The sequence below is a fragment of the Bradysia coprophila genome, unplaced genomic scaffold, assembly GCF_014529535.1.
Source record: "Bradysia coprophila strain Holo2 unplaced genomic scaffold, BU_Bcop_v1 contig_70, whole genome shotgun sequence".
NCBI lineage: Eukaryota > Metazoa > Arthropoda > Insecta > Diptera > Sciaridae > Bradysia > Bradysia coprophila.
The window spans coordinates 1,052,442-1,064,742 of NW_023503941.1; the positions used below are offsets into that span (position 1 = coordinate 1,052,442).

General features: G+C 37.1%; 1 protein-coding gene and 1 long non-coding RNA gene across 2 annotated transcripts; both read right to left on the reverse strand.

The window, feature by feature from the left end:
* Window positions 1–1,265: 1,265 nt before the first annotated feature.
* On the reverse strand, window positions 1,266–2,044 carry LOC119083590. Its single transcript, XR_005088894.1, has 3 exons — window positions 1,897–2,044; window positions 1,587–1,757; window positions 1,266–1,532 (listed from the first exon to the last, which is right to left on the reverse strand). It is a non-coding gene; the product is annotated as an uncharacterized LOC119083590 (long non-coding RNA).
* An 8,309-nt stretch (window positions 2,045–10,353) lies between these two features.
* On the reverse strand, window positions 10,354–11,701 carry LOC119083580 (luciferin sulfotransferase-like). Its single transcript, XM_037193325.1, has 3 exons — window positions 11,320–11,701; window positions 10,987–11,258; window positions 10,354–10,926 (listed from the first exon to the last, which is right to left on the reverse strand). Exons 1-3 carry the CDS (start codon window positions 11,643–11,645, stop codon window positions 10,550–10,552), a joined length of 975 nt encoding a protein of 324 aa, XP_037049220.1. The 5' UTR covers window positions 11,646–11,701; the 3' UTR covers window positions 10,354–10,549.
* Between the last annotated feature and the right edge of the window lie 600 nt (window positions 11,702–12,301).

The window sequence follows — 12,301 nt, forward strand, 5'->3', positions numbered from 1 at the left end:
AGTACTTCGTACGGGTCTAAAAACCGCACATCTCTGGGATCGAACACGTGCACTCTCACACGTCGGCTCATGACAATTCATGTGAGCTAAATCGTTCTTACATGAAGTACGGTAATTGTCGAATAGTATTTATCTGCTCTTGTTGTACCAATTACTTTTATTTGTTTTGAAGCTATGAGAAGGAAACCTCGGATGGACGTCTTCTTTTTACCTTTTGAAAGCTTGTAAATTAATACTTCAAAATCCAAAATATCTCATGGGTCCAAGCCTCCTGGCCCGAGATATAGTTTATAGAATTTTTTATTCCATACAAAGGACTTTGTTCCAGGGCTACCAGATGTCAGCCTTGGACTCATGTCTCACTATACTCAATCGATAGCTACTAGTGCTAGGCAAATACTGCCAAAAAATTGTATGAGTCCAAGACTCCTGGCCCGAGATATAGCTTCTACAATTTTTATTCCATACGAAGGACTTTGTTGCAGAGCTATCAGAAGTCAGCCTTGGACTCATGTCTCACTATACTCTATAGATAGCTACTAGTGCTAGGCAAATACTGACAAAAAATTATATGAGTCCAAGACTCCTGGTGATATTCGATGATATATATTTGGAGCGGCGGCAATATTTGTAATTTTATTTTTTTCTTTCGTCTTGTAAAAGAAATAAAATGAGAAATTGAAAACCAATTATCCGTTTCATATCTATGGACCAGATAAATTTTAATTCACTTTGCGATCACTTCGAGGATCTTATATGTTTGAAACTAAAGGGTCTCCGATCTTTATGAGTTATGTCTCGTTCGAAAGCTTACACCAGACCGATTAATTCGAAGTAGAATTTCTTCCTTCCTTAGGTTTGGGCCTCTCTGAAAAAAAAGCACTACACCCGAGACTACACCACACGAAAGTGGCGAAAGTGTTTTTAGACAATATTCTCCTTACATCTTTCGGATAAATGTAAAATTATGGTCAAATAAATACTAGCCTCAAAAAGATACGAATATAACAGGACCGATATGTTCGAAAAAGTTCTACCGATTAGCTTCTGTAGCAGTTTTACCGCTAAAAATTGACGATTTTCATAGAAATCGGTAGGACAGCGCGATCCGGCTACCTGCAAACCTGTTAACATTAGGCACGGCACCTAGATTAGGACCATATATAAGGCTAAGTTGTCGCGTCGGTAATCACTTTCTCGAAGTGAAAAGAAGGGTAAAAATGGCACCCCCGTGAAATTCTGAACAAACTACACTGATTTTCGTGATTGAGATAGTTTATATTTTCTTAAAAAGTGATTTCAACACACAAAAGCAACGCTACTATCCAGAGTGGGTGTGTTTGTGTGACTTAAAATTGTTCGGCGCCCGTCGGTGAGACATGATAATAGTCGGTAAAACGGAAAACCTCATCAGACCAGTCCATTTTATCTTTTGAACGCGTTATAACGTTATCGATTCTCCACTCTCCAACTGGAATTAACGGTGGTAGGTGTTTGTAGTCCGATGATACCGATTTCAAAAACCGATGGCCCTAAAATGAAATTTCAAACAATGACATCAAACAGCACATTCCACAAAAACACACCATAAATGGACACGGATCCATTAAATTGCTTTTCGACCGTTGAACGTTGTGGTTGAGAATTTGGAAGGCTGGGTGACTTTTTAATGATAAAAAATCGCATAAGTCCTCCTTAAGATGAACCATAGACGGTCTGTAAACTGTGCCAAATTTTTTATTCGCAATGAACTCCAACTAAAAGATTTTGAGAAAATTCAGTTGAATTCGCAGGAAATAAAAAGGGAATTGAAAGGTTTTTTCACAAATGATGTTCGCCAGTGTTGGTTCCATCAGTGCGTTTGCCATTTGTGAATGAACCCCTTCACGAATTTACATATAATGGTTTCATTAATCTAACTTCCGGTTGAAAATGCACATCAAGCGATGCAAATTTTGTGGTCCGATTCATTGGTTTATAGCGGCACGTTATATTCTTCACATATACTTTGTTTGCGGAGCAACTGCAGTGCTTGAGTTCAATTTTGTAGAGCTGAAATAGTGAATTGAAACTTTTCACATTTTTGGTTGAAAACAGAGAAAAACAGAGGACCAATTCTGATTTCAGCGCTTAAGAGTGATATCGCGAAATCTTTGAACAATTCGTATGGAGGACAAATTTAACAAATTAAAATCGCTTGTACGGGGTTTTTTTGAGATTTCCACGAACTGTGAACCTTTTTTGGGATTCGAAGGATTTGAGTAAAATTTGGTTTTTGCTTTGTAAAGGTGTGTTTTCGTGTTAGACAAACAAATAAGGCATTTCTAAGCTGAAAAAATGTAAGTGGTCGACAACTGGTCGAATGTTTTTTGAATACTAGTCACGGTTGGTTTGAAACGAGATTAAATAGGGACCGCCGACCACCAATAATTTTTTTTTTCATATTTATAATGAGTGATGGATAAGAACATCACACAGGAAAAAATTAGCCCGAACCCCTGAGCCGTTTCTGAGAACCAGTGGATGCGCTACCACAAGCAGTCAGGCACAGCCTGAGCACAAATTTTAATGGGGATCGGTAGAGGGAAAAATTCTAAGATATACTGTGTAAAAAATATTGCTTTCGGTCATTTGCTCTCGGAGCAATAACTGTTGAAAATCAAAATTTCACCATTTTCGAAGAGTGATATATCCTTGACAAAGTGACCGAACCAGCCAGTCCAGATTGATTCTAGACGCGGTTAATAAGCTTTTTCGAATGACAACAAAGAAATTTTGAAAAAGTTCTTTTATGTTACATTTTCAGAGAAGTTACTTTTTCCGCTACCCTCGGTGAAATTTGGACAATTCTGTACCTTTCTGGCAGCTTTATTTTAAACTAATTTGCCCCTAATATTACAGCCTGAGGAATAAGCTTTTCAACGACACCAAACATGCCATACTTGATCCACAACAAGTACGGTTGATGATTCAGTTTTCAATCGAAGTCACTCTACTCGCAAATCTGGAGCTCTCGAAAACGAAATTATTAAATTTCAAGATTTTTTTGAAAAGTAATAAACTTTAATGACTTTCTGAGTCGGTACCATACAAATAATTGAGTAAAAAACATTCAATTGTAATATTACCTTGAAATTTAATAATTTCGTTTTCGAGAGCTCCAGATTTGCGAGTAGAGTGACTTCGATTGAAAACTGAATCATCAACCGTACTTGTTGTGGATCAAGTATGGCATGTTTGGTGTCGTTGAAAAGCTTATTCCTCAGGCTGTAATATTAGGGGCAAATTAGTTTAAAATAAAGCTGCCAGAAAGGTACAGAATTGTCCAAATTTCACCGAGGGTAGCGGAAAAAGTAACTTCTCTGAAAATGTAACATAAAAGAACTTTTTCAAAATTTCTTTGTTGTCATTCGAAAAAGCTTATTAACCGCGTCTAGAATCAATCTGGACTGGCTGGTTCGGTCACTTTGTCAAGGATATATCACTCTTCGAAAATGGTGAAATTTTGATTTTCAACAGTTATTGCTCCGAGAGCAAATGACCGAAAGCAATATTTTTTACACAGTATATCTTAGAATTTTTCCCTCTACCGATCCCCATTAAAATTTGTGCTCAGGCTGTGCCTGACTGCTTGTGGTAGCGCATCCACTGGTTCTCAGAAACGGCTCAGGGGTTCGGGCTAATTTTTTCCTGTGTGATGTTCTTATCCATCACTCATTATAAATATGAAAAAAAAAAATTATTGGTGGTCGGCGGTCCCTATTTAATCTCGTTTCAAACCAACCGTGTAGTACGTTGACATCTTAGAAATTGCCCTATCTTATTGCCAATAAACCCTCCAGCGCAAGCTTTTATAAACCGTCAGGTTTGCTGATGCGCGCAGTGTGTTGAGGAATTTCGCGCCACGTCATTCACAATAACCCACAAAGTGACATTTTCCTTATACAAAATGTGTCAATTTTGTAAATGACGTGGCGCGAAACTCCTAGCAGTCGCGCGCAGTCGTTATTAGTCAGAGAAAAGTTTTCCTAATACTGTCACTGAAGCCAGTACAACCAACAGCCCGACGTATCTTATAGCTTATGTGATCGGCCTTGTCTAGCACTACAATCCCCTAAAATTTGAACGAAATCGACCCCTTATTACCCGAGATAATTTTCATCTAAAAACCACCGACTTTTCAAACAGCTCTACCACAAAAACGACAATTCAGAGAGAGGTGAGATATACCTCGTTGAATCGTAATGAAGTAAGGATTCGATGGTTGCCACAGTCGTCAAAAATCCGGATGGCATGGCTAGCCGATTGTTCGAAGATTTCGCGATATCACTCTTAATAATTTTGACAAAACGACTGGTTTTTTTTCGTAATCTTTCTGAATTAGGACATTTTTGAGAAGATCGAGAAGATTTATAATTCGAAAGATTAGGCTCTTCAACCCAGGGCATATTTTGAGGGAATTATTTCCCTAAAATTCCTCAATTTCAGAGTCAATTTTTGACTTGTTTACGGTGTTGAGGAATTTCGCGCCACGTTATTCACAATAGCCCACAAAGTGACATTTTCCTTATATGAAATGTGTCATTTTGTCTATTATTGTGAATGACGTGGCGCGAGATTCCCAGCAGCCTTGTTTACTTCTGAACAACTTCTGGATTTTTTAGCTGTTTTCGACCATGCCAGTCAAACAATTTTGAATGATCATTCTTAAGATTCACTAACGAATTCCCTAAAATAGACCCTGGTTCAACCCCAGATTTTCCTATGTAAAAGTTGATGTTATACGACCTGTTCCGTTGATGCCAAGTGAAAAATTAACAAAATTCTAATAATTTTTAGTAGTGTCGTCATGGTCGCCGACACAGTAAAAATTTGAAATTTCATTTATTATTTTTACAATGTTCAAAGATAAAACAACTCTTGCCAGGTTTCCTTTTTGAATGGCGATGTTAATGTGTTGAATGAAAATTTACTTCGAGCTCTCGGACCGTTTTAACCAAAATTCTGAAATTCACAAACAACGTCAAGCAAAAATATTTTAAATATATTTGCATCGCTCAACGAATTGATAAGATCGGTGATTACATCTACATGCAATTCGGAGCTTCAACATTTTGATATCTATTTTAAATGTTCAGTTTACATTTTATTTTCTATTCCCGTACCGATCTTATCAATTTATCGAACCATGCAAATAAATTCAAAATATTTCGTATTTGATTTTATCTACCTAGATGAAATAATAGCAGTGGAAAAAGTGCTATTATTTCGCCGTCGGTAGATAAAATAGCGTATTCACCTCTGTCCAAATGTTTATTTAGACCAAAGTATATAAACTTTGAAGGTAATGCAAATCCGCAGTTACACACGGATCCAAACTTTCAGGTGAATTTTAGCTCTGTCATGTTGCACACGTATTGAATTCGTTTGCGTCAAGTTGCATCTAGTGGTAAATTTGGAACTATTTAGCGGCGTTATGTTGCACACATATAAGATTCGTTTGCGTCAGGTTGTATTTTGTGGTGAATTGGAAGGATTTAAGGCTGTCATGTTGCACAAGTCTAAGTTAGACAACATGCGAAAATGAATTCACCTGAAAGTTTGGATTCGCAATTTCTCTGATCCGCTGAGGGTCTGCATTACCTTCAGTGTTTACTTACTTTGGTTTTGTCCACCGAAATGTCATTACATTTTCATATTGTGCCGTAGACTATTTAAAATCCTCAAAATGTTTTATCCTTCTTTTAATCATCAGGCATTTTGTATTTTGTCCCACATCGGGCTAATGAGAACATAAAGCCGCACCAATGAACTCGATTTGTAGAATAAATTTCGCACACCAAGAACTAAGAAAGAAAACTATTCGATTAAGTGAACCGAGTTGATCATTGAACCGAGTGAATTTGGGTAATCGAATAACGTTTTTCTTAAAAATGGAAGAAGGAGCCAAGTTCTGTTTTCAGCCGACCTTATTGACTTTTGTACGCGTAAGCGAATAATTTCAATTTATTATAAGTTGATGTCAGTGGCATGTTGTGTAATGACTCCTTTTCACAGGCGAAAAGTTTTTGTCAATTGACGCATTGGCCAAAATTCCTCGTCAATCCAAAAAACCATTTTGTCGTTTAGGAACAGAAAAAAAGGAAAATGGCGACGAGTGGTTTCTTGTCGACAGCATCGTCCAAATGGTCGATATCAAAGAAGAAGAAGAGCCCTTTTTCGTCGTCCGGTTGCTCGGATACGAAGACGAGTAAGTTTCAGAGAGATGCTAAGATAACGGCTGGGACGCCGTTTCGACGGATAGAGGGAATTTGTCAGCCTTTTTCATATAACGAATGAAATGTCAAAAATGGCTGACTTTTTCCAAAATTGGTCGGTTGTTTACAAAATAATTAATTTTTGACTACAATGATTCGAGAAGCAGAATATGGAAATACGTTTGCATTGGTGTCAAAATTAACGTACGTGTGTACGAATACTGAATCTGATTTATAAATAAATGGACTTACGTTCATTCTGATCCCACAAGGATCATGTTAGCAATTTATTTCATTAAAATTGGTGATGCTATAAGTATTAAGAAAAATCTGTGGTTATGTCTTTTTCAATTTGACAGCTGGTCGCATACGGTTCAATTTTTTTCAGAAATGATGGACAAATTCCCTCTATCCGTCGAAACGGCGTCCCAGCCGTCATATTAGCATCTCTCTGGTAAGTTTTGTTATTTATTTGACCTAGTCGCTAATGATCTCCTCTTGCCGCAATCCACGCCGTAAGTGTGCCTTAAATTTGAATTTTAAGTGAACGATTCGATGAAAAAGTGAACCAAAAAATACATTTCAACGCTTCATCGTATGAAAATGACGCTACGTTAGAAAGACCTCCGCACTTTCCATTTTGAATTTCGACCACACTTACGGCGTGAATTTTAATAGTTTGCAGCGAAAAGCCAACGTTGAAGACACTGCGGTTTATGATAGATTCGTTCACCCGAGGAGATTTCCGGCCTGCCGATTGGGTAGCTGTACTACGGTCAAAGAAAGATGGCCACTCGCAGTTTGGCTGAAGTGGCTCTTCCGACGGAGACCGGCGATTGTGTGGAACTGCTGGGCGAACTGAAAAATGGGATTCAAGCTGCACGTTATTCTCCACGTATCGGTTCAAAAAAAAATTATTTTATTACTGAAACCATAAGTCACAATCGAACTAAAGATGTGCAGCTAAAAAATTCAAAAACACTGAAGGCCTGGCATGCAAGAACATGGATTCGTTATTACGGTACATTCGGGACGGTATCAAGGCAGTGGAACGTCAAACACCAGAAAGTCCACATTTTGTGGTATTTTTTGTTGCCCGAAATTTTGGCGTGCATCAGGCCAGCACGGATCAGTGTTTGGATTTGCACATGGCAGCATTGGTAGTCAGATCCAATGGGGCGGATAAAAGTGGTGAGTGGAGGAGATAGACCAGCCATTTATTACGATCCCAATCCCGAATGCCTTGGCCATGATATTTCTAAATTTTTAAAGTGTCTAAAAATAGATCCATTCACATACCAATACGGATGTGCTTCAGGTAATTTTTCGAACCTAGCAATTCAATATTCAACATTCAATATTTTGCAAAAATGTTCTCGAATATTGCAGGAAGTTTAGAATATTGCAGGAAGTCTGGAAGTTTTGGGGTAAAGAATAGGCGTGGGCGATAATGATAATGATTATCGATAATTATCGAATTCCGATATTTTGCTAATTATCGATAATTATCAAATTGTCGATAACGATATGATTAATCGATTATCGATAATTTCTTTCGATTGATACTATCGATAATTTTGAACGTCTTCAATATTCTATAATTGCATTGGGTCATCTCGGTGCACCACGCGTCACCTTGGTGCACCACGCGTCACCTTGGTACACCACGCGTCACCTTGGTACACCACGCGTCCCCTTGGTGCACCACGCGTCACCTCGGTGCACTACGCGTCACTTCGATGTACCACTAGGACAAAACCTGTCCAAGATCCACCGTCAACTTTACAAACAGTGGCAGTATCGTTTGTCCTGTTTTAATTTTGAAATTTTAAAGTGTTGTCATTCTAAATTTTAGTAATCGGTCGGCCAGCTACACTTTTACTGCGATGGTAGGGCTTTTTGTTGATAAAACTTTCGTGTATTTTCCTCATCAGCTGCCATTTGTAGCGGCACCTACACCGATATCAGTTCTTTTGTAAGTGGATAACAGGACTTGCGTCACACTTCCACTGTAAGTGGTTTTGGGGGATATCAGTTCGTTAGTAAGTTGTTAGAATTTCGTTGCAGTTTGAATGAAATATTCTTCTTACAGAATTTTTTTGGATTTAAAGCTTTCTAAAATATGTGACTGGAAAGGAATATAGTCGTGTCATAGCTCATTTTAAAGGGAATTTCAAGAGCTTTCAAACTCGACGTAAAGATTCGCCGGGTTGCAGATTCGATGACCTTCTAGTGTGTAGAAAATGGTACGAGAAAAACCAATTTTTTTTAATTTTTCACAAGGGAGGGACGGATCGATTTTTTTCGCGATTTTTTGTCACCTATCAGTAGAAACACGAAAAATAAGAAACTGGTACATCGGGCATTCTCAAAATATTGTCTCATTTAAAAGATTTTACAAAAAGAAAATCGATGAAAATAGCACTTCCCACTCAATTTCACACCCAAATCACATCCACTCTGAACTTAGTCAAATATGGCTTAACGAAGAAAATCGTCGTCAAAGTCGTTAATCTTAACATGAGTATTGTTTTTGAAACGTCAAATCCACAACACAAAAATTTAGTGTCGACTGTGAAAATTGTAATAATTTCGGTGATTTCGATGTGATTTAATTCAGATTTTGTGCGGAAATGTGCTTCTTGTGTTTTTTTAACAGTGCAATCAACGGTTGACTTAAAATATTCGTCAAAACCACCGAAATTACGAAAAATTTACATTGACCAATCATGTAAACAAACAACAATATTGTCGTTTGGTGTGATGCTGAAGTTCAAAAGAGATGACCCAGTAGAAATAAAATGTCGGCGGTAATCTTAAAAATTACGTTTTTGCGGAAACGCTTTAGCTTAAATGTGTATAAGTTTCCGGTAAAACAAATTAGTGCGAAAGCAATCACTTTTGAGGAACTTTACGATAACACCTTTAGTTATCCCTCATTTATGCAAAAACAGTTCCGAATTGTTCTTAGAATTGCTGGCGTTAATAATGCAGCAATTCTGGGAAGAAATAGCCGACTTTTGGGGTAGCTTTAACTCGTATCTTTATGATAATCGAAAAATCATCAAACTGACCATTTTTTTTTAAATTTCTCCTTACATCGCTCATTTCTTCCCAGGATTGCTGCTCTATTAACGCCAGCAATACTAAGAACAATTTGGAACCGTTTTTGCATAAATTGTGAAAAATTAAAAAAATTGGTTTTTCTCGTACCATTTTCTACACACTAGAAGGTCATCGAATCTGCAACCCGGCGAATCTTTACGTCGAGTCTATATTCGTTTGAAAGCTCTTGAAATTCCCTTTAAAATGAGCTATGACACGACTATATTCCTTTCCAGTCACATATTTTAGAAAGCTTTAAATCCAAAAAAAATCTGAAAAAGTCGTGGTCGGGAGAACTTTTTGTAATTTTTCATCGGTGACTCGAATTTTTTTAAATTTTAAAGTATGCCAAATTGAAGCCACGGTCTCTACGATTAATTATCATATACACTTAAGATATATTTTTCCACACAGCCGGCAGAACTAATCTCACTATGGCTTTGAGACCAAAAAAAGTCGGTTTTCAGAGGTGCGCATGGGAGCTTCGATCTTCAAAAATTCTTTTTTTTGGTATTTTCGTGTTCAGTGGACCATTCTGCATCGAACCTACCCGCAGGCCTTAAAAAACAAAATACTTTCGTCAAAACACTACACCCTATTCCACATTCAATTGAACCAACGAATTCAATTTTGATTTAGTCGATTGGCACCATTGACATACATGTGGTTAGTTCTCATTATCTGCTTGTGGTGGCACCATATACTTTGCGTGTCCAAGCAGTTAAAGAAGTACTAGGTAGCGTTAATCAACATTCTGAAAGGACAGTTTAGATCACATCTGACTTGATCGCAAAGGCAGTAAGCAATTTAGAAGTGCTTTTTTCGTGAGTGGAAATCAAGACTAAATGTTTGAATGGTTTGTTCATTCATCTGTATGAGATTTATACCTGTCCTGCCCGCATAGCTTCTGTCGTTATTCACAGCCGTTTAAACAGTTTAAAACAGATTTAAAAAAAAGATTAATAAATTTAAAAGAATTTGTTTTGTTTGGTTTTTCTGTGCTTTTTTATTTGTCTTACAAATGTGTCTTACACATTATTTCAGATTAAAATTTCGTTGTCGTATCAAACTGTTTGAATAATTACATTCCAAAGGAATTACATTCCAAAGGAACATAATTCTTTGGGATAGACTCGTCAAACATTGTAGATAAGAATAAACCATTAAACAAGCTCAATTCAATTTCATTACTGATAAAACGTGCAATTTCCCATGTGCACTCGAATTTCCTCGTCAAATTTGTTAATCCAATGAGCAGGCATTTCGTCCTTATATGCGCCAGCTATTCCTCGTCTGATGAATTTGAATTCTTTATTGATCGCTGCTTTCTGAATACGTTCTTCAAAATTACAACTCGGATTTTGTCGCATCGAATCGACTTGAAGGTGTTCATACAACGTGTGGATTTCATCATTTGAAAGACTTTTTCCGAGAAAGTCTGCTATTTTCTGTAACACATCCTTCAAATCACGCTTCATGTCCTCGTAAGTAAGCAAAAGAATGTTGGGCAGATGTCTTAATTTCCAGAATCCCATTACGTGATCAAAGTATGGACCACATAGTACTAAAGAAGTATTTATTCACAAAATAACATTATTATACGCCCAGCTAATGCTCTATTTACCTTGACCCGATAAATACAGTCCGAAAAAGTCATCCAAATTCCCCTTGAAACCCCGCATACTTTTCATGTGATGGTAGTAAGAAATGGCTGCGTCCTTTGGATTACGCATGACATAAATGATTTTTGGCTGAATTTTCCATACTGCAGTCGGTAGAAAAGCCATAGGCAAATGGCATTTGATGTGACGAGGTGATTTTGTCCGATTTAACAAATCTATTTCACTGTCGTTCAGTCCTAAAATTTCAGTTTCGTTCGCTTTTAGTGATTCGTACCTGAAATATCACCTAGACTTATGGGATTTCATTTTGGAAAAAAAACAAAACAAAAAATTACTCAAGCAAACGAAAACGTTCATACAACAAATTCTGTGATTTTGCCGTTTCATAATCCAAATTATTATTGATCAACCACACCATTTCTTGAGCCCAAGTGGTGCCAGATTTACTGATTCCACATAAAAGCACATCATCCGACCGCACCTCAAATTCTTGGATCTTATCATGTATTTCGGCATATTTTGCTGGCAGAACACAATAGTTGGGCTTATAATTATCACCTAATGGCGTTTTGGGCGAATAGTTCAAATAAAATTTTGTGAATTTTCGATCAACTTCATACTGACTACGTGGGTCAGTTATTAATTCAGCTCTAAATGACATGAATTATTAATAAAAAAATAAATAAATTGTGACGTGTCGGCACTATTGCTATATGAGAACTGATATGAATTACTCGAAGTGACTGAAAAATGTAAAACGAGCATGCGCGCCGAGTTTAATTTTGTTCGTATAGTATGTATCAGAACCTACTCATACCAATAATAAGTTGATAAAGGGCTAACTTACGCAACAAAAAACCTAACAAATTCGAACACTCTTACACTCAGTGTTTTTTGATATGGGCTATCTCCCCAAAATGACCCATAAACGAGGAGAGAGTAGATCGAAACTGTTTAAAATCATCCCCATTTTACAAAATTAGAATTTGTAAGGTTTGGCGCTTCGGAAATAGTGCTGGCGATTTTTTTTTTAACTTTTAAAGTGGAATCGGAATGGGCAAAAATATTGCTCGAAACAGTTATAACCTGAATGATCATTTGCTGTCAATGCACCTAGTTTTAGCTTCTAGCTACCAACATCAGTTACGTTTGGGCACAAACGAAACGTTCAAGCCTTGAACTTCAAGGGAAAAAGGATTTTGATAAGCTGTCTGAACAACAAATAAAAAAAATCTGCCAGTTGAAGATTGAATTGAAAATTACATTGGACTGCTGCATGATAGTTATTTGTTCAACGAGAGAAGATAGATAAGTCGG